The following is a 22,304-nucleotide window of genomic DNA, read 5'->3' on the forward strand; positions in this document are numbered from 1 at the left end:
GGTTGAGGGGAGACCTAATTGAAACTTACAGAATAATGAAAGGCAAGAAAGAGTGGATGTGGAAATGATATTTCCACTGGTGGGAAAGTCTAGGACTAGAGGTCATTGCCTCAGAATTAACCATAGAGGGCTGTGGAGGCCAAGTTAGTGGATATTTTTAATGCAGATATAGACAAATTCTTGATTAAAATGGGTGTCAAGGGTTATGGCAAGAAGGTAGGAAAATGGGATTAAGAGGCGGAGATCAGCCATGATTGAATGGCGGAGTAGACTCGATGGGCCGAATGGCCTAATTCTACTCTTATAACGTGAAAGAGGTCGGTCCTTCTGCAGTTATACAGGGCCCCGGTGAGACCGCACGTGGAGTATTGTGTGCAGTTGTGGTCTCCAATTTTGAGGAAGGATATTCTTGCTATTGAGGGGGTGCAGCGTTGGTTCAGTAGGTTATTTCCCGGAATGGCGGGACTATCGTATGTTGAAAGACTGGAGCGACTAGGCTCGTATACGCTGGAATTAGAAAGGATGAGAGCGGATCTTATTGATATATGTAACTTTATTGAGGAATTGGGCACGTTAGAGACAGGAAACATGTTCCCAATGTTGGGGGAGTCCAGAACCAGGTGGCACAGTATAAGAATAAGGGGTAGGCCATTTAGAACGGAGATGAGGAAAAGGTTTTTCAGTCAGAGAGTTGTGAATCTGTGGAATTCTCTGCCTCAGAAGGCAGTGGAGGCCAATTCTCTGGATGATTTCAAGGGAGAGCTAGATATAGCTCTTAAAGATAGCGGAGTCAGGGGGTATGGAGAGAAGGCAGGAACGGATTGTGAATGATCAGCCATGATCACATTGAATGGCGGTGCTGTCTCGAAGGGCCGAATGGCCTACCCCTGCACCTATTTTCTATTGTCTATTGTCTACGACCCTATCACTATAAACAGAACATCCTTTACTCAAAGCAGTCACAATAACAGTGTAATAAGGTCATAAGGTCATTATGAATTAGGCCATTCGGCCAACCAAGTCAACTACACCATTCAGTCATGGCTGGTCTATCCCTCCCACCAAACCCCATTCTCCCGCCCTCTCCCGATAACCCATCACGCCAATACTAATCAAGAATCTATCTTAAAAATGTCAATTGACTTGCTCTCCACAGCCTTCTGTGACAATTCTAAAGGAGACTAAACCAGGTGGACCCGTTAGGCCCAAACCGCTCCTGCATTGGTGCAACAGCATCTCCTCCCCCTCCCCCTCTCCTCTCCTCCCCTTCTCCCCCTCCCCTCCCCCTCCCTCCTCCCCCTCCCTCCCCTTCCCTCCTTCCCTCCCCCTCCATCTCCCCTCCCCCACCTCCCCATTCCCCTCCCCCGCTCCATCCCCCTCCCCTCCCTCTTATCCCCATCCCCATCCCCTTATCTTCCCTCCGTTCCCTTACTCTCCCTCCCTCGCTCCCTCCCCTTCCCTCCATCCCTTCCCTCCCTCCCCTCCTTCCTCCCCTCCCATCCCCTTCCTCTCCCCTCCACCCCTCCCTCTCCCACCCGCCTTCCCCTCCCCGCTTCCCCCTCCCCACTTCCCCCTTCCCCTACCCCCTTCCCCTCCCACCCACTCTATTCCCCTCAAGACGCCCTTATCCTCCCTCCTTCCATTCCCTCCCTCCTCCTCCCCCCTCCCACCCTCCTCCTTCCACCCCCCTCCCCTCCCTCCCTCGGAGATCGATTAACTTTAAAATGTGAATAACTTTAAAAATATTACACCGATTTCAATGAAACTTCTTCCGCAACCACCAAAGGGTCGACGGTGAGTAAGGCGAGCCTAAAATTGTCGCGCTATCGTGTACCGTTTTGGCTGTAGTTCAAGAACAAATAAACAAACAAACTAGAGCTTTAGTATATAGATGTGCGACATTACACAGAGGGTCTTGGGTGCGGCGAGGAGGGGGAATCGCAGCGATCTGTCGTTCAGGCTGACGTGTCGGATGCTTCATTGACCGTGATTCCTGGGATTGTATTCGCCGACAGCGGGAGGGGGGGGGGGGTGATGGGAGGTGGTGAGTGGTGAGAGGAAGGGAGAGAACCAGAGGAAGGGGGGACGTAGAATGAGAGCGGAGGTGGTGTGAGTGAGAGGGAGAAAACGTTTATTTTAGAGAGGGAGCAAGTGAGCCAGAGAGGGGTGGGGAGACATGAAGACAGAGGGGTGGGGAGACATGAAGACAGAGAATGAGAAAGTGTGACATAGAGAGGCGGGGATATATATTTTTATCCATATATAAATATATATATTGAACATAGATAGAGAGGGATTGGACCAGGTGGGGATAGGAGAGAGTCGAGGTATGTGGAGATCATTTCAGTGGGAAAGGAGCAAGCAGAAACAATTGGTGTATACACCAATTGTTTCAGCTGGCTCCTGTCCCACTAAATTAATTTCCACATACGACGATTCTATCCCAACCCCGATGTTCCAATCCCTCTCTACCTATGTCTAAGACACCTCACACGCCCTTCGTCTCTTCAATGACTTCCAGTTTCTCGACCCCCTCTCCTTCATTTTTACTGTGGGCGTTCGGTCACCGGACATCTCCATCCCCTCCAGGAAGGCCTTGAAGCCCTTCATTTCTTCCTCGACCGCAGTACCAGCCACTTTCAGTCTGCTCGCACTCTCCTCCGCCCAGCGTATCAGGACATTATTCTTAACAACTTCACCTTCAACTCCTTCCACTTCCTCCAAATCAAAGACATAGACATGGACAGTTGCGTGGACCCAGCTGCGCCTTCCTTTTTGCAGGGTACGTTGAATAATTCCTGTTCCAGGAGTATCATATATCATATATCATATCATATATACACAGCGCGGAAACAGGCCTTTTCGGCCCACCAAGTCCGCGCCGCCCAGCGATCCCCGTACATTAACACTATCCTACACCGTACACTGACCAAATCTCCGAACACTGCATTGTCGACTGCATCGGGGCTACCACCTGCACAATGCAGAATTTATGGACCATCAACTTCATGATTAATTTCCATCCTGCACTCAAATTCACTTGGACCATCTCCCGCATTTCCCCGCCGTTTCTTGATCTCACCGTCTTCATCACAGGAGGCAGACTATCGACTGACATATATTATAAACATACTGAGTCCCACGGCTATCTAGACTGCACTTCTTCCCAGCATGCATCCTGCAAACACTTTATGCCCTACTCCCAATTCCTTCGTTTATGCTGCATCTTCACCCAGGATGAAGTGTTCCATCCCAGAATATCTGAAATGTCTTTATTCTTTAAGGAACGGTGTTTCCCCTCTTCCATCAAAGATGAGGCCCTCACTAGGGCCTCCTCCATTTCCCGCAGCTCCGCTCTTGCTCCCCCTCCCCACAGTCGCAGTAGGGACAGAGTCCCCCGAGTTCACACCTTTCACCCCGTCAGCCGTCGCGTACAGCATATAATGCTCCGACATTTTCGTCACCTCCAACGGGATCAAACCCACGAGCCATATCTTCCCATCTCCACCACTTTCCGCTTTTCGCAGAGACCGTTCTCTCCGCAACTCGCTGATCAAGTCGTCCCTTCCCATCCAAACCACCTTTCCTCTGCAAACGCTGGTTATGCAACACCTGGCACCTGTCTCCACCTATATCCTTCCTTTGTCCCGCCCACCTGACATCAGTCTGAAGAAGGCTGTCGACCCGAAACGTCACCCATTCCTTCTCTCCTGAGATGCTGCCTGACCTGCTGAGTTACTCCAGCATATTGTGAAATAAATACCAGCCAATCCCCATCTACTAACACTCTCCTCGACGAGCAGAGCTGGTTCTTAACCTTAATAACTTCTCCTTTGACTCCTCCCACTTCCTCCAAACCAGAGGCGTAGCTATGGGCACTCGCATGGGCCCGAGCTATGCCTGCCTCTTTGTCGGGTACGTCGAACCATCCCTGTTCCGGAAGTACACTGGCCCCATCCCCGAACTCTACCTCCGCTACATCGACGACTGCATTGGTGCTACCTCTTGAACCCATGCAGAACTCACTGACTTCATACACTTCACTTCCAATTTCCACCCTGCTCTTAAATGTACTTGGACTATCTCCGACATCTCCCTACCGTTTCTGGACCTCACCATGTCCATCACAGGAGACAGACTAGTGTCTGACATCTACTATAAACCCACTGACTCGCACAGCTATCTGAACTACACTTTCTCCCACCCTGTCTCCTTCAAAAAGTCTATCCCCTACTCCCAATTCCTCCGTCTACGCCCGGGATGAGGTGTTTCACACCCGGACATCAGAGGTGTCCTCATTCTTCAGAAAACGGGGCTTCCCCTCTCCCATTAGAGATGAGGCTCTCACGAGGATCTCCTCGATATTCCGCAGCTCCGCTCTTGCTCCGCCTGCCCCCATTCGTAACAAGGACAGAATCCCCTTCGTTTTCACCTTCCACCCCATCAGCCAGCGTATCCAACAAATCATCCGCCAACATTTCCGTCACGTCCAACGGGACCCCACTACTGGCCACATCTTCCCTTACCCTCCCCTTTCTGCGTTCTGCAGAGACCGTTCCCTCCGTAACTCCCGGGTCCACTCAAACCACCCCATCCCCGGGCACTTTCCCCTGCAACCGCAGAAGATGCAACACCTGCCCTTTTACCTCCCCCCTCAACTCCATCCAAGGACCCAAACAGTCTTTCCAGGTGAGACAGAGGTTCACTTGCACCTCCTCCAACCTCATCTAATGTATCCGCTGCTCTAGATGTCAACTTCTTTACATCGGCGAAACCAAACGCAGGCTCGGCGATAGTTTCGCTCAACATCTTCGCGCAGTCCGCCTCAACAAACCTGATCTCCCGGTGGCAGAGCACTTCAACTTCCCCTTTCTGCCGTGGGCCTCCTCGAGTGCCATAGTGAGGCCCATCGGAAATTGGAGGACCAGCACCTCATATTTCGTTTGGGACAGCTTGCAGCCCAGCGGTATGAACATTGACTTCTCCAACTTTAGATAGTTCCTCTGTCACTCTCTTCCCCTCCCCTTCCCAGTTCTCCCTCTATCTTCCTGTCTCCACCTATATTCTTCCTTTATCCCGCCCAGCTGACATCAGTCTGAAGAAGGGTCTCGACCCGAAACGTCACCCATTCCTTCTCTCCTGAGATGCTGCCTGACCTGCTGAGTTACTCCAGCATTTTGTGAAATAAATACCTCGTACCTCGACTCCGTCCAAGCACCCCAGCAATCTGTTCAGGTGAGGCAGAGCTTTTATGTCCAATCTCCAGGTGTGGACTTCTATATGTCGGCGAGATCAAGGGCAGACTCGGCGATCATTTAGCTGAACATGTCCGTTCAGTCCGCCTAAACCTACCGGTTGCTAAACACTTTAACCTACGCATACGTGTCCATTCCCATACTGCCTTTCTGTGCTGGGCGTCCACCGTTGTCAGAGTGAAGCCCTGCACAAATTGGAGGAACACTACATCATATTTCGCTTGGGCCGTTTACACCCCAACGGTTCGAATATTGACTTCTCGACTTCAAGTAACCCTTGCTTTCCCTCTCTCCCCACCCCTCCCCTTCCCAGTTCTCCGACTAGTCTGACTGTCCCCCTGATTACATCGTATCTTCTTCTGTCTGCTTTATTGTCACATTCTCCAAGCGAACACGGGCCTATTCTGCATTTTCCTTGATCTGCACCTCCTTGGAACTGATACACTTTCTTATCTCAGTAACTATCTGTACCTTGACGCTAAGTCTGAAGAAAGGTGTCGACCCGAAATGTCACCCATTCCTTCTATCCAGATATGTTGCCTGACCCGCTGAGTTACTCCAGCATTTTGAGTCTATATTCCATATTCTGTGCAACCCAGCATCTGCAGTTCCTTCCCACACACACACACACACACACACACACACACACACACACACACACACACACACACACACACACACACACACACACACACACACACACACACACACACACACACACACACACACACACACACACACACACACACACACACACACACACACACACACACACACACACACACACACACACACACACACACACACACACACACACACACACACACACACACACACACACCTATATATATATATATAATATAATAATATATATATTAATAGGGAGAGTGACAGGGAGGGAAGGGTGGGTGTGAAATATAGGGGAAGAAAATGAGGTATAAAAGGGGAGGGAGGGCCCTCGTGTTAGTGAGAACGAGTTTGATAGAGAGTGTGACAGAGTGAGTGAAAGGGAGTGAGCTATAAGAAGGGGAGGAAGGGAGAACTGTGCGTGAGAGTGTGTGACGGGACTATATGAAAAGGGCAGATCGAGTTGGAGAGAGAGGCATTGAATAGAGAGAGTTGGAGAGGAGGTTGGAGGGGGCAGTTGGAGAGGGGGTGGATAGGGCGCGATTGGAGAAGGGGTTTAGAGAAGGGAGCGGTCCGGTTTAAGAGGTGGGATGTTGGAGCACCGCTAGCCTGTCCCTTTGCTTCGGCACCTGACCGACGCCCTGACCGCCGGTGCGCGTGACTCTGACGTGGCGGTGTGCTGCTCCTTCCCCAGGGGGCTCGGGCCCACTGCGGCACGGAGTCTGCTCCTCCTGGTTGGACCGCATCAGTCCGGGAGATCCCGTCTGCTGCTACATCCGCAGGTACCAGCGCGGGACAAGGGTGGGACATGGACGGGGCAGTGATGGGGCAAGGGCGGGACATAGATGGGGCAGGGATTGGGCAGGGATTGGACAGAGTTGGGACAGGGATGGGGCAGGGACGGGACGGGGAGGACAGAGAGGAGGCCTGGACGGGCAGGGACGGGGCAGGGGCGGGCATGGGGCATGGATGTGGCAGGGACGGGGCAGGGGCGGGCATGGATGGGTCTGAGACTGGGCAGGGATAGGGCATGGATGGGCCAGGGACAGGAGAGGGACGGGCAGGAATTGGGCATGGACGGAGCATGGATGGGGCAGGGACTGTACAGGGATGGGACAGGGACTCGCAGGGCCGGGTAAGGGGTGGGGCATGGTTGGGGCAGGGACGGGGCATGGACAGCTCTTGGACAGGCAGGGACGGGACACGTACGGGGCAGGGAAGAGCAGGGACGGGGCATGGACGGGGCACAGACGGTTAATGGGCGCGATATGTGTGGTGAGTGGACTGGGAACACACGGGGCACACGCGGGGCACCTGTGGGACAGGCATGGCGCATGGACTGAGCACTGGATGACCACACGCAGGGTGACTACACACTGACTACAGAGTGCAGCATCCACACAACGAAACATCCACACACCGAACCAAGCATACGCTACCTAGGGTACACCACAGCCCGCACCCCGTGTACACCATGCGTGCACAACACTCCGGCGTACAATTTGACGTGCAGCCTCTCTCGCTGGCAGGGCACCGCTGTTTCACCTGCCGGATGACCCACGGGTTCCCTGCGTGCTGGTCGGGCCCGGCACTGGCGTCGCCCCCTTCCGCGGCTTCTGGCAGCAGCGGCTGTTCGAGATCCAGCACCGAGGTGAGTGCCCGCCCGCTCCGAAGATCCACACACCGGCTCAACCCTAGCCATGCCCCCCTCAACCACCCCGCCCCGGATACCCGCTCCCTGAAACCCGGCATCAATGCCCTCCCCATCCCTCCCCAATCCCTCCCCCTCCCTCCCCCTTCTCTGTCCTTCCCCCTCCTTCCCCTCGCCCTCCCCTTGTCCTCTCCCCTCCACTCCCCCTCCACTTCTCCTCTACCGCTCTCGCGCTCTCTCACCCTGTCGCACTCTCTCACCCCTCTCGCCTCTTCCTCTCCCCTCTCTCCTCCCAGTCTCCCTGCCCCTCTCCCAACCCCTCTCCCCTCCCATCCTCCCCTGTCACCCGCTCCGTCCCCTTCCCTCTCCTTCCCCCCTCCTACGTCCTAATCCTGCCTCTCCCTCCCCTTCTCCCTCCTCCCGTCCATCTCCCCTCCCCCTCTCCGTTACCGCTCTCGCGCTCTCTCACCCTGTCTCCTACCCTCTCCTCCCCCTCTCTCCCCACTTCTCTACTCCGTCTCTCCTACCACTCTCTCATACCCTTCTCTCCAAGCCATGTTTCCTTCCCGTCCGTCCACATCCATCCGACCATCTCCCCTCTCTACCCACCTCCTCGACGTTCGCCTTACACTTTACCCCCTTCGCGCTTCACCCCATCCGTCCCATCTCATCCTCATCCTTATCTCTCCTACCTCTATCTGAATCGCAACCCCGACATCACCCTGAACCGCCTCACCCAGCTCATTGCTCTCCCTCCCTCCCTCCCTCCCTCCCTCCCTCCCTCCCTCCCTCCCTCCCTCCCTCCCTCCCTCCCTCCCTCCCTCCCTCCCTCCCTCCCTCCCTCCCTCCCTCCCTCCCTCCCTCCCTCCCTCCCTCCCTCCCTCCCTCCCTCCCTCCCTCCCTCCCTCCCTCCCTCCCTCCCTCCCTCCCTCCCTCCCTCCCTCCCTCCCTCCCTCCCTCCCTCCCTCCCTCCCTCCCTCCCTCCCTCCCTCCCTCCCTCCCTCCCTCCCTCCCTCCCTCCCTCCCTCCCTCCCTCCCTCCCTCCCTCCCTCCCTCCCTCCCTCCCTCCCTCCCTCCCTCCCTCCCTCCCTCCCTCCCTCCCTCCCTCCCTCCCTCCCTCCCTCCCTCCCTCCCTCCCTCCCTCCCTCCCTCCCTCCCTCCCTCCCTCCCTCCCTCCCTCCCTCCCTCCCTCCCTCCCTCCCTCCCTCCCTCCCTCCCTCCCTCCCTCCCTCCCTCCCTCCCTCCCTCCCTCCCTCCCTCCCTCCCTCCCTCCCTCCCTCCCTCCCATCCTCCCTCCCTCCCTCCCTCCCTCCCTCCCTCCCTCCCTCCCTCCCTCCCTCCCTCCCTCCCTCCCTCCCTCCCTCCCTCCCTCCCTCCCTCCCTCCCTCCCTCCCTCCCTCCCTCCCTCCCTCCCTCCCTCCCTCCCTCCCTCCCTCCCTCCCTCCCTCCCTCCCTCCCTCCCTCCCTCCCTCCCTCCCTCCCTCCCTCCCTCCCTCCCTCCCTCCCTCCCTCCCTCCCTCCCTCCCTCCCTCCCTCCCTCCCTCCCTCCCTCCCTCCCTCCCTCCCTCCCTCCCTCCCTCCCTCCCTCCCCCTTCATCATGCCCCTTCTCTCTTCTAGGACAAGCCCCATGCCCCATGACGTTGGTGTTCGGCTGCCGCCGCTCCGACCAGGACCACATTTACCAGGAGGAGATGCTGGAGGCGAGGGACAGTGGGGTCTTCACGGAGATCTGCACCGCCTACTCCCGCGACCAGAATACCAAGGTAGGAGGAGCGAGGGGGGATGGCGGGATTATGGGGGCGGGGTGGTGGCGGGGAGTGGAGGGAGGGTGGCTGGGAATGGTGGAAAGCGGGGTGGAAGTGGATGGGAGGGCGCGGGAGTGAAGGGAGGGAGGGGTACAAAGCGCGTGATGGGGCGGGGAGGGAGGAGAGATTGGGGGAGGCGGGGGGGGGGTGCAGATTGGGGGAGGCGGGGGGGGGTGCAGATTGGCGGAGAGGTGGTAACAGGACGGGAAAGCGGGGAAGTGGTGAAGGGATGGGAAGGGGGAAGGGGTTGGGTTTGGGCGAGTGCGTGATACGGTAGGGAGGGGCGAGCTGGGGGTTCGGGCCGCTAAGGGCGCCGCTGCCTCAAAGCGCCAGAGGCCCAGCTTCGATCCCAACCACGGATGCTGTCTGTGTGGAGTTTGCACGCTTTCCCTGCGACTGCATGGGTATCCTCGGGGTGCTCCGGTATCCTCCCACTTTGTAAAGACGTGCGGGGTCGTTGGGCTTATTGGCCGCTGCATATAGCCCCAAGTCCGTGGGAGGTGTGAATGTAATGGTGCGCAGGCACCGCGTGCGTCTGTGTTGCCCTCCCCCCTTTCCCTGTGACACGCAGCCTCTCTCCCACTGCCCCTCTTTCTCTGACTCTTTGCCCCTCTCCCCCTCACCCGTTGCCTCACACCCCCTCTCTCTGTGCATGCTGCCCCGCTCATTGTGACCCTCGTCTCACCGTCTTCGCTCCACATCTTCCCTCTCGTGGTGACCGTGCCCCTCTTCCCCTCTCCCGCTGACCCTCTCCCCGTGATCCTGTCCCCCTCTACCAGCGCCCATCGCCCTCCCCCGCTGCTCTTCTCCCCAGTCCCAGTGACCGTGCCGCTCTGTCCCTGCTCCCCCCTCCCCTCGCCACCTCTCCCCTCTCCTCTCTCCCCTCTCGCAGTGACCGGTGGCGCTCCACCCTCCCCTTTCCCTCTCTCCCCCCACCCCCTCTCCCCTCTCCCCTCTGCATCGCTCCCCCTCTGCCTTTCTCCTCTCTCCCCTCTCCCATCCCATCTCTCTCTCCCCCTCCCGCAGTGACCGTGCCGCTCTGCTACTGCAGGTCTATGTGCAGGACGTGCTGCGGGAGCGGCTACCGGAGCAGCTCTACAGGTCGCTGCACTCCCTGCGCGGCCACCTGTACGTGTGCGGAGACGTAACCATGGCGCGGGACGTTTCGCGCGTGGTGCAGGAGATCCTCGCCGCCCAGGGAGGGCTGAGCCTCGGCGAGGCGGCCACCTACATCACCGGGCTCAAGGTAGGCCTCCCCCCCGCGGTCAACGCCCCCTCCCTTCCAGCCCGAAATGAATCCCATCGTCCCGCCCCGAACCAACGCACCCGTACAGCTCCCGTACCGAACCAGCTCACCCCACACCGAACCACCCTCCCTGCCCGGAACCAATCCCAACGCCCAGAACAAACCCACCCGCGCAGCCTCCGTCTAAAATCAATGCAACTATGCAGCCTCCACCTTGAACAAATCCACCCGCGCAGCCCCCGCCCTGCACCAAACCACCCATGCAGCCCGCACCCGGAACCACCCAGTTATGCAGCCCCTGCTTCAAATATGCTTGCAAGCATGCGGCACAACACGGCAAACTGATGCAGCTGTGCAACCCCGCACCTCAAGTCAATGCAACCACGCAGTCCTGCATTCTCTATTCAATGCAACGCTCATTCCTGCACTTCAAATATTCGCGTCCCCCCCGTCCCCCCCCCCGTCCTCGCCGCCCGCCCACTGTCAGTGCCGCCGTCTGTGCCCGTCCCTGAACCGCGGTTTTCCGGTCTAGGAGGAGAACCGTTACCACGAGGACATCTTCGGAGTGACGCTGCGGACCCGCGAAGTCACCACCAGAGTCCGTTCCACCTCCTTTACCCTCTGGCAGGAGGCCAAGGCGGGGGCCGGCTCCGTCTAGACCAGGGGCGGCGTGGCGGAAGTTGGGGTGGGGGGGGGGGGTGGGGGGTGGGTGGGGGGGGGTTGGTGGTGGGTGGGTGGGGGTGGGGGCTGGGGGAGGGGCGGTTGGAGAGGGCCGGGGCGGGGGCCGGGAGTCGAGGGAGGGGACCTGTCGCGTTCTCCGGCATCTCCGCTCCCCACTGTAACCCACATCCTCCCACAACAGACGATATCCAAGAATTTCCGCGTCCCATTCCGGGCTCGGAGCAGCACTCCGCCAGGAAACCCGCGTCCGACGTTATCCTGCAGACTCCCACGCTGCGTGTTCTCCCGCAATCCCCCACTTTGCGTGTTCACCCGCTATCTCCCCCGATGCTTGTGATCCCTGAATTTCCCACGTTGCGTGTTCACCCGCTATCTCCCCCGATGCTTGTGATCCCTGAATTTCCCACGTTGCGTGTTCACCCGCTATCTCCCCCGATGCTTGTGATCCCTGAATTTCCCACGTTGCGTGTTCACCCGCTATCTCCCCCGATGCTTGTGATCCTTGAATTTCCCACGTTGCGTGTTCTCCCGCAATCTCCCACACTTTCTGGGAAACGTCGTACGTTCTCTGGGAAATTTCTCCTTATCCGACCCCCTCCCCACCTCCCCGCAACCCTCGTTATTCTGCAACCTTCCAACGCACCCTACGATGCGGAACCTTGTCAAAGGCCTTGATGAAATCCAAATATAACAATATCTACATCTCTGCCACCATCAACCTTTTTGGTCAATACTTAAAAAACCGAAATCAAATTTGTTGACACAATTTACCAGGTATAAAACCCGAATTAACCCCTGCCTATCTAAATGCATATCTATCATAACTTGCTGACCACAGCTGTTATGGTCACTGGTCTGGAGTCCCAGGCTGTTCCTTTTAGCCTTCAGATAGAGGCACAGCCTTTGCCACCCTCCTTTTTTTCCACCACTTCACCCGTACCTACTAATGATTCATATATGACAGGCAGGAATCCTGCAACTTCTTCTCTAGCTTTCTACAATGTCCTCAGATGTATCTGATCTTGCCTGTGAGATTCTGTAGGAAAATAACGGCAGATGCTGGTACAAATCAAAGGTTTCACAAAATGCTGGAGTATCTCAGCAGGCTAGGCAGCATCTCTGGAGAAAAGGAATGGGTGACGTTTCGGGTCGAGGCCTTTCTTCAGACATGTTGCCCGAGGAAACCTTCCGGAACATACTTGACAAATTTCACCCCGTCCAAGCCCTCGACATTATAACCGCCCCAGTCCATGTTGCGAAGTTAAAATTCCCCACTTTGACAATTTGGCAATCTCCTAGCATATTTGCTCTTCCATTACACGCTGATTAGACAATAGACAATAGACAATAGGTGCAGGAGGAGGCCATTCGGCCCTTCGAGCCAGCACCGCCATTCAATGTGATCATGGCTGATCATTCTCAATCAGCACCCAGTTCCTGCCTTCTCCCCCATACCCCCTGACTCCGCTTTCCTTAAGAGCTCTATCCAGCTCTCTCTTGAATGCATTCAGAGAATTGGCCTCCACTGCCTTCTGAGGCAGAGAATTCCGCAGATTCACAACTCTCTGACTGAAAACGTTTTTCCTCGTCTCAGTTCTAAATGGCCTACCCCTTATTCTTAAACTGTGGCCCCTTGTTTTGGACTCCCCCAACATTGGGAACATGTTTCCTGCCTCTAAAGTGTCCAATCCATTTATAATCTTATACGTTTCGATAAGATCTCCTCTCATCCTTCTAAATTCCAGTGTATGCAAGCCTAGTCGCTCCAGTCTTTCAACATATGATAGTCCCGCCATTCCGGGAATTAACCTAGTAAACCTACGCTGCACGCCCTCAATAGCAAGAATATCCTTCCTCAAATTTGGAGACCAAAACTGCACACAGTACTCCAGGTGCGGTCTCACTAGGGCCCTGTACAACTGCAGAAGGACATCTTTGCTCCTATACGCAACTCCTCTTGTTATGAAGGCCAACATTCCATTGACTTTCTTCACTGCCTGCTGTACCTGCATGCTTCCTTTCAGTGACTGATGCACTAGGACACCCAGATCTCGTTGTACGTCCCCTGTTCCTAACTTGACACCATTCAGATAATTGCCTTCCTATTCTTACTACCAAAGTGGATAACCTCACACTTATCCACATTAAACTGCATCTATCATGCATCCGTCCACTCACACAACCTGTCCAAGTCACGCTGCAACCTCATAGCATCTTCCTCACAGATCACACTACCACCCAGCTTTGTATCATCTGCAAATTTGCTAATGGTACTTTTAATCCTTCATCCAAGTCATTAATGGATATCGTAAATAGCTGCGGTCCCAGCACCGAGCCTTGCGGTACCCCACTAGTTACTGCCTGCCATTCTGAAAGGGACCCATTTATCTCCACTCTTTGCTTTCTGTCTATCAACCAATTTTCTATCCATGTCAGTACACTTACAGACCGCCAAACAGTAGCCTGGATATCGGGTGTAAGTTGCAGCAGGAGTTAAAATTGGCATGTAACAAAGGTAATGCCACTGTGGTTATGGGGGATTTCAATATGCACGTGGACTGGGAAAATCAGGTTTGTTCTGGACCCCAAGGAAGGGAGTTTGTAGAGGGCCTCCGAGATAGATTCTTAGAGCAGCTTGCAATAGAGCCTACCAGAGAGAAGTCAATTCTGGATTTAGTGTTCTCCAATAAACGAGATTTAATAAGCGAGCTCAAGGGAAAGGAACCGCTTGGAGGTAGTGACCATAATATGATTAGTTTTAATCTGCAATTTGAGAGGGGAAGGTTAAACCAGGAATGTCAGTGTTGCAGTTGAACAAAGGGGACCATGACGCGATGAGAGAGGAGCTGGCCAAGTTCGAATGGAAAAGGATCCTAGCATGAACGACGGTGGAACAGCAATGGCAGGAATTTCTGGGCATAATCCAGAAGATGCAGGAGCATTTCATTCTAAAGAAGTAGAAAGATTCTAAGGGGAGTAAGAGGCAACCGTGGCTGGCAAGAAATCTTTAATGACAGCACCCGTAGTCGGGATCGAACCCAGGTCTCCGACGCAGCAAGCTTTGTAAGGCATCAACTCTACCGCTGCGTCATATGTTAACCCAATCATTCCTGGGATCATTTTCGTGAACAACTTCTGGAACTTCTCCAACGCCACAACATCCTTCCTCAAGATATGTGGCCCAAAATTGTTCACAATTCTCCAAATCCGTCTGACCAGCTCCTTATAGAGCCTCAGCATTACATCCCTGTTTTTGTATTCTAGCACACTCAAAATAAAGGCATTGTACTCGCTACCGATTCGACTTGCAAATTATTTGTGGGGGGAATCCTGCACCACCACTCCCAAGTCCCTTTGCACAATTGATTTCTCAATCCCTTCCCCATTTAGAAAATAGTCTATGCCTTTATTCCTACAATCAAAATGCACGACTCCGCACTCTTCTACGCTGTATTCCATCCACCATTTTTCAGCCCACTCTCCCCACCTGTCCAAGTCCTTCCGGTGCAGCGGTGGAACTACAGTCTTCGAGAGCTGACACAAGGATTCGATCCTAACTACGGGTGCTTGTCTGCACGGAGTTTGTACATTGGCTTGGTATGAATGTAGAAATGTTAAATTGTCCCAGCGTGTGTAGGGTAATGTTAATATGCGGGGATCGCTGGTCGGTGCGGACTAGGTGGATCGAATGGCTTGCGAAGAGTTTCCGTGCTGCATCTCGAAACTCTAAACTAAACTCTAAACTCTAAATTCTAAACTTATGCAGTTTCCCTGCTTTCTCTGCATGACCTGCCACTCCGCCTATCTTCATTTCACCTGCAAACGTGGCCACAAAGCCTTTAATTCCCTCATCCAAATCATTGATTTACTACGGAATTCCATTAGTGACTGGCAGCCAACCAGAAAAAGCTCCCTTAATTGCCATTCTTTGCCTTCTGCCATCCAGCTAACCTGCTATCCATGATAGTACCATGCTAATAACTTCATCACCAATTTCCTTCCTGCATTCCAATTCATTTGGACCATCAACGCCACCTCCCTCCCCTTTCTGGATCTCACCATCTCCATGATAGGAGATGGACGTCTATTAGAATCCCACAGACTCACACAACTATCTCAACTACACTTCTTCCCAACCTTATCCGCTTACACCGCTTCTACGCCCAACGTGAGGTGTTCCATTCCAGGACATTCGAGGTGTCGTCGTTCCTTAGGGGACGGTGGTTCCCCTCTTCCATCATAGAGGATGCCCTTACACGTGTGTCCTCGGTACCCCACAGCTCCGCTCTTGCTCTCCCTCTCATATTTCGCTTGGGCAGTTTAAAACACAGTAGTATGATTATTGATTTATCTCACTTCAAGTAACTCCTGCAATCCCTCCCCCACCCAAGTCACACCAGCCTCTCGTTCTGACCTAGCAAACAGCTAACAATGCCTGCTTCCTTTATCATAGTTACATTTCTGCATATCTTTAATTCATTTCTTCTATATATTTCTAATTCATCGTCTATATCTCTCGTTCCCCTCTCCCCTGACTCCCAGTCTGAAGAAGGATCTCGACCCGAAACGCCACCCACTCCTTCTCGCCAGAGATGCTGCCTGTCCCGCTGAGTTACTCCAACATTGCATGTCTATTTTTCTGCAACCTTTCCTTTGATACAACGGGAAGGTCTTCTTTAGCAGCCTAACGTGCAGCAACTTTTCAAAGGCCTTCTGAAAATCCAGGTAAATCACATTCACTGACTGTCTGTCCGCTATTTACTTTCTGCAAGAATTCCAGCAGGTTCATCAGGCAAGACCCTTTCACAAAACCATGCTGACTTTGACCTATTTTAATCATCTGCCTTTAAGTACTCATCCTTTATAATGGACTCCCTGTCCATGTTTTATGTGTAAACTAAACAATGTGCTGACTATCGTTATCGCTCTCCATAACTAACTTGAGACTTCAAGGTTTTGCTTGGGCAGCTTTCAACCCAGCGGTATGACTTTTGATTTCTCTAAGTTCATGTAATCGCTGCTTTCCCTCTCTCTCCGTCCCTCCCTCCTCGCCATAGTTCTCCGACTAGTTTCACTGTCATGATTCATTTTACCATTTATATGCCTCATCGTCGTTCCCCTCCGTCACAATGAACCATTCTGCATTTATTTGAACAGCATCTGCTTTGATCTGTTGTTTTCACACCTTACATTCTCAATGTACCCCTCCACATCTCCAGTTTACCTCTCTCCTGACTCAGTCTGAAGACGGTTCTCGATCTGAAACGTCACCCATTCCTTCTCTCCGGAGATGCTTCCTGGTGCTGCCGCTGAGTTACTCCAGCATTTTGTGTCTATCTTTGCTGTGAACCAGCAACTACAGTTCCTTCCTAAACATTAAAACTTAGAGAGTTGTGTTCCTATTCCCTAATGACCCGTCCATCAGCTGACTAGTTTCATTAAGTCCAACACTCCTCGGTCTCCAGAATTCCCACCGATGTCAGAGCTGGAGGAACTCAACGGGTCAAGCAGCATATGTTTGTGTCCCATCCATGTACCTGTCTAAATGATTCTTAAATGTAACATGCAATAGTCCCAGCCTCAACTACCTCATCTGGCAGCTATTTCTCTACTTTTACCACGAATTGTGTGAAAAAGTTACCCCTCCGATTTCTATTAAATCATTTCGCCTTCACCTTAAACTTATGTCCTCTGTTCCTCGATTCCATTATTCTGGACAAGAGACTCAGAGCCTCTATCCGATCTATTCCCCTCTTTATTTTATCCACCTCTATAAGATCACCCCTCATCCTCCTGCAATGCCAGGAATAGTCCCAGTCCACTCAACCTCTCCCTATAGCTCAGACCATCGAGTCCTGGCAACAACCTTATAAATCTTCACTGTACCCTTTGAAGCACGACATGTTTCCTATAACATGGTGTCCAGAGCTGAACACAGCACTCTGAATGCGGTCTCGCCAACATCTTCTACAACTGCAACATGGCCTCCCCACTTCTATACTGCCATGTATACTACTACAGTATGTACCTGGATTATCTCTGACATCTCCCTCCCCTTTCTGGACCTCACCATCTCCATCACAGGAGACAGACTAGTGACGGACATTTACTATAAACCTACTGACTCGCACAGCTATCTGGACTACACTTCTTCTCACCGGTCCCCTGCAAAAAGTCTATCCCCTACTCCCAATTCCTCCGTCTACGCCGCATCTGCGCCCGGGATGAAGTGTTTCACACTAGGGCTTCCGAGATGTCCTCGTTCTTCAGAAAACGGGGCTTCCCCTCCTCCATTATAGATGAGGCTCTCACTAGGGTCTCTTCTACATCCCGCAGCTCCGCTCTTGCTCCCCCCCCCCCACTCGCAACGAGGACAGAATCCCCCTCGTTCTCACCTTCCACCCCACCAGCCAGCGGATCCAACATATCATCCACCAACATTTCCGACACCTACAGCGGGACCCCACCACTGGCCATATCTTCCCATCCCCTCCCCTCTCTGCGTTCCGTAGAGACCGTTCCCTCCGTAACTACCTAGTCCACTCGTCCCTTCCTACCCAAACCACCCCAACCCCCGGCACTTTCCCCTGCAACCGCACAAGATGCAACACCTGTCCCTTTACCTCCCCCCTCAACTCCATCCAAGGACCCAAACAGTCTTTCCAGGTGAGACAAAGGTTCATCTGCACCTCCTCCAACCTCATCTATTAAATCCGCTGCTCTATATGTCAACTTATTTACATCGGCGAAACCAAGCGCAGGCTCGGCGATCGCTTCGCTGAACACCTGCACTCGGTCCGCATTAACAAAACTGATCTCCCGGTGGCCGAGCACTTTAACTCCCCCTCCCATTCCCAGTCTGACCTTTCTGTCATGGGCCTCCTCCAGTGCCATTGTGAGGCCCACCGGAAATTGGAGGAACAGCACCTCATATTTCGCCTGGGCAGTTTGGTGGTATGAACGTCGACTTCTCCAACTTTAGATAGATCCTCTGTCCCTCCCTTCCCCTCCTCCTTCCCAGATCTCCCTCTATCTTCCTGTCTCCACCTATATCTTTCCTTTGTCCCGCCCCCCTGACATCAGTCTGAAGAAGGGTCTCGACCCGAAACGTCACCCATTCCTTCTCTCCCGAGATGCTGCCCGACCTGCTGAGTTACTCCAGCATTTTGTGAATACTGCAGTATGTATCCTGCTTTACACCATTATGGATCTGTTTATATTTCTAATTGTGTCTGCACGAATGTCTTGTTTTGTTTTTTTGCAGTCTTTTTCTCTTTTCATTTTCCTGCAGAATCCATGTCCATTTATGTATGATTTATGTTTTTGTGTATGTTGTCTAAGCCGATGAGACTGTGATGCTGCTGAAGCAAGATTTTCATTGTACCTGTACCTCATCGTACTTGTGCGGGTGACAATAAACCCGACTGGTCTATTGGTTCATAAAGTGATCCAGGATGAACTCAGCCCATCGTAGAATTCGCCATTCAATCATGGCTGATCAATCTCTCCCTCCTCGCCCTATTCTCCCGCCTTCTCCCCATAACCCCTGCCACCCCTACTAATCAAGAATCTATGTATCTCTGCCTTAAAAAATATATAATGGCGGCCTCCACCGCCTGTGGCAATGAATTCCACAGATTCACCGCCCCTTGTCGAAATACCTCCTCATCACCTTTCTAAGGGAACATCCTGAAAACAGAGGCTATGATCCATGGCCCAAGACCCTCCCAATAGTGGAATCATCCTCTCCACATCCACTCTATCCAGGCCTGATGGGCATGCAGCGACAACACTGTGTGGGAAGGAAATGCTTGTTTAAACCATTGATAGACACAAAAATGCTGGAGTAACTCAGCGCGAAATGCAGGGTCTCTGGAGAGAAGGAATGAGTAACGTTTCGGATCGAGACCCATCGTCCGAAGAAGAGTCTGAGCCCTATGAGAAAAAAATGTGCACATGTGTGCTCTCTCAGCCTCAGACAGAACGTGTGTGGGTGGGAGACACGCAGCCCAGGCTGGGCAGACCGAGTCCCGGTGTGGAGGGGCTGTGGTGTGAGGAAACAGAGCCCACTTAAGCAAGCCCTCGCCCCAGGTTGTGGCAAGGACAAGTGATCAAATGAAACACACGGAATCCACTATGTCAATGGCGGGATAATGTTTAATCAGCTTCATGGATAGGAAAGGTTCAGAGGGATATGGCACAAACATCGGCAAATTGGACGAACTTAGGTAGTGCACGTTGGTCAGCATAGAAGTGTAGAAACATAGAAAATAGGCGCATTCGGCCCTTCGAACCAGCACCGCCATTCATTTTGATCATGGTTCTGGACTCCCCCTCAATCGGGAACATATTTCTTGTTCCTAGCCTGGACGATAACCATGGACAAGTTGGGCTGAAGGGCCTGTTTCCGTGCTGTATGACACTATGACTTTAGATTCAGGTCCCTAGAACTTGGCTAATCTGGTTTAGACTGAGCGGTCTCTTTTTCAATTTCTGGATTCTCTCCCCGTTTAGAAAATAATCTCCATCTTTATGTCTCGGACAAAAATGCATGACTCCACACTTTGCTGCACTGCATTTCACCTGTCACCTCTGCCCACTCTCCCAACCTGTCTAAGTCCTTCTTTCGAGTCCCTGTTTTCTGTACATTACTTGCCCCTCCACATATTTTCGCATGATTTGCAAACTTGGGCACAAAGTCTTCAATCCCCTCTTCCAAATCATTGATATACAACGTGACGTGTAGCGGCCCCTGCACTGCCTTGCGGAACTCCGTTAATCAATGGCAGCTAGTCAAAAAACGCCCCCTTTATTGCCACCCCTGCCCTTGTGCCATCTAGCCAATCGCTATCCAGGCTAGTATCACCCCTTTGATACCATAGGCTCTCATCTTCCTTAGCAAAGCCACGCGTGGCACTTTATCAAAGGCTATCTGAAAATCTAGGTAAACAACATTCACTAACTCTCCTTTGTCTGTCCTGCTATTTATTTCTTCAAAGAATTCCAGCAGATTCATCGGACAAGATCTCCCGTTTACAAAACCATGCTGACTTCGCCCTATTTTACCATGAAATTCTTAGTAATCCATAACCTTATTCTTTATAATAGATTCTAAAATCTTACCAAATCCCGCTGAAGTGCGACGAACCAGCCTATTTTTTCCACTCATCTGCGTTGCTCCCTTCTTGCAATTTTACATTTGTTTGGAAGCACTCCTGACCTTAGAGATTCTTGAAATATCACTACTAATGGCTCCACAATCTGTAAAGCCTATTCGTTCAAAACCCTCGGGTGCTGTCCATCCGGTCCAGATGACTTATCCACCTTCAGACCTTTGAGTTACCCAAGCACGTTCTCCTCTTCCATTCCAGGAAGGACATGGACGCTTTTGAAATGGTGCAGAGGAGGTTCACCTCAATGATGCCTAGATTAGGAGGTATCCTAATAACTCATGCGGAGGTTGTTGAAGGACTTAAGAAATATGTAAAATTATGAGAGGCATAGATAGTCGGAATCTATTTCACAGTATAGAAAAAATAAATATTGGGTGCATGGTGTTATGATGAGAGGGGTACAGTTTTTAGTGATGTGCAGGACAGATTTTACTCATTGAGTATGGCGAGTGCCTGGGAAGTGGTGCTCGATTGAGGTTGCTCGATGAGAGGAACCTTTAGTTGGTCACATGGATTGGCAGTGAATGGGGGGGGGGGGGGGGTGTTGGATATGGATTATGTGCAGGCAGATAAGAGTTGGTCTTGGCATGATGTTCGGCACAGACGTTGAGAACCAAAGAGCCTTTTCTTGTGCTGTAATGTTCTATCTTCCATGATAGCCAGCATTAACATCATGGGTTGACGTGTGTGCCCCTGTGCTGCAAAAGGAAGCTATTTGGCCCATTGAGCCAATGGCAGCTCCCAGAGGAATATCATGCCCCCATACATTAATATTCCTCCTATAGAGAGATAGAGCCACAATCATTAAACAGCACTTCGGCCCAATTTGTCCATGCCGACCACTAGTCCAAACTGAATCCATTTGCCAATCATTCCCAATTCTTCTGCCTACCTACACACGAGGTAATGGGCGGCACAGTGGCCCGACGTAGACTTGCTGCCTCACAACGCCAGAGACCCGGGTCCCGGGTACGACCCTGATTACGGAAGCTGTCTGCACGGAGTTTGTATGTTCTCCCCGTGACCGCATGGGGTTTCTCCCAGATCTTCGGTTTCTTCCCACACTCCAAAGACGTACAGGTTTGTAGGTCACTTGGCTCGGTATAAATGTAAATTGTTCCTAGTATGTTGGATAGTTTTAATGTGCGGAGATCGTTAGTCGGCGCAGATAAGTGGGCCGAAGGGCCAGTTTCCGTGCTATATCTCTAAATTAAAGTAATGTAAGCTAAACTAAACCAAACTAAACCAAGCTAAACTAAACTAAACTAAACTAAACTAAACTAAACTAAACTAAAATAAACTAAACTGAACTAAACTAAACTAAACTAAAGTAAACTAAACTAAACTAAACTAATTTGTAGTGGCCAGCTAATCTATCATCCATCATGCCTTCATGATGTTGTTTAAAGATGTGCGGGACAAGTTATTTTTCACAATGAGTTCAGGAACGCGCTACCTGGGACGGTGGTGGAGGCAGATATGATAGTGGACTTTAGCAGACTTTTGGATAGGTAGATTGATGTGCAGGAAATGAAGGGCTATAGATTATTGCAGGCAGATCAAATTTGATTTTGGCATCATGTTGGGCACAGTCATTGTGGGCCATTGCGCCTGTTGCTGTGCCCCACTGTTCTGTGGTTCTCTGTTCTACGTAAATCTATAGACGATGAATTTGAAGGACTTTGAACAAATAAATGAAAGATATGCAACAAAGTAAAAAATGATAAAGAAAACAGGCCATTGTTAGCTGTGGTCTAGGTAAAACGAGTTACAGGAAATGAGAGTCCACAGGCCAAATTTGAATGTATTACAACAACGTGAAGTTAGAGAAATGCACTGGGTTGTAAGATGGCCAAGCTAAATAT

At 52.3% G+C, this 22,304-nt stretch overlaps 1 protein-coding gene and 1 pseudogene across 2 annotated transcripts in view; both read left to right on the forward strand.

The window, feature by feature from the left end:
• Window positions 1-11,243, forward strand: part of LOC144602557 (nitric oxide synthase 3-like) — a 49,907-nt gene extending 38,664 nt beyond the window's left edge. The window contains exons 22-26 of the mRNA XM_078415687.1: window positions 6,577-6,664; window positions 7,412-7,533; window positions 9,152-9,297; window positions 10,391-10,585; window positions 11,118-11,243. Of these exons, the coding sequence (XP_078271813.1) occupies window positions 6,577-6,664; window positions 7,412-7,533; window positions 9,152-9,297; window positions 10,391-10,585; window positions 11,118-11,243 (677 nt within the window). The remainder of the gene's footprint in view (window positions 1-6,576; window positions 6,665-7,411; window positions 7,534-9,151; window positions 9,298-10,390; window positions 10,586-11,117) is intronic.
• The window catches only part of LOC144603211 (major histocompatibility complex class I-related protein 1-like), a 1,020,820-nt pseudogene that overhangs the window by 337,489 nt on the left and 661,027 nt on the right, over window positions 1-22,304 (forward strand). The window lies entirely within an intron of this gene.

The sequence above is a fragment of the Rhinoraja longicauda genome, chromosome 19, assembly GCF_053455715.1.
Source record: "Rhinoraja longicauda isolate Sanriku21f chromosome 19, sRhiLon1.1, whole genome shotgun sequence".
Taxonomy (NCBI): Eukaryota; Metazoa; Chordata; class Chondrichthyes; order Rajiformes; family Arhynchobatidae; genus Rhinoraja; species Rhinoraja longicauda.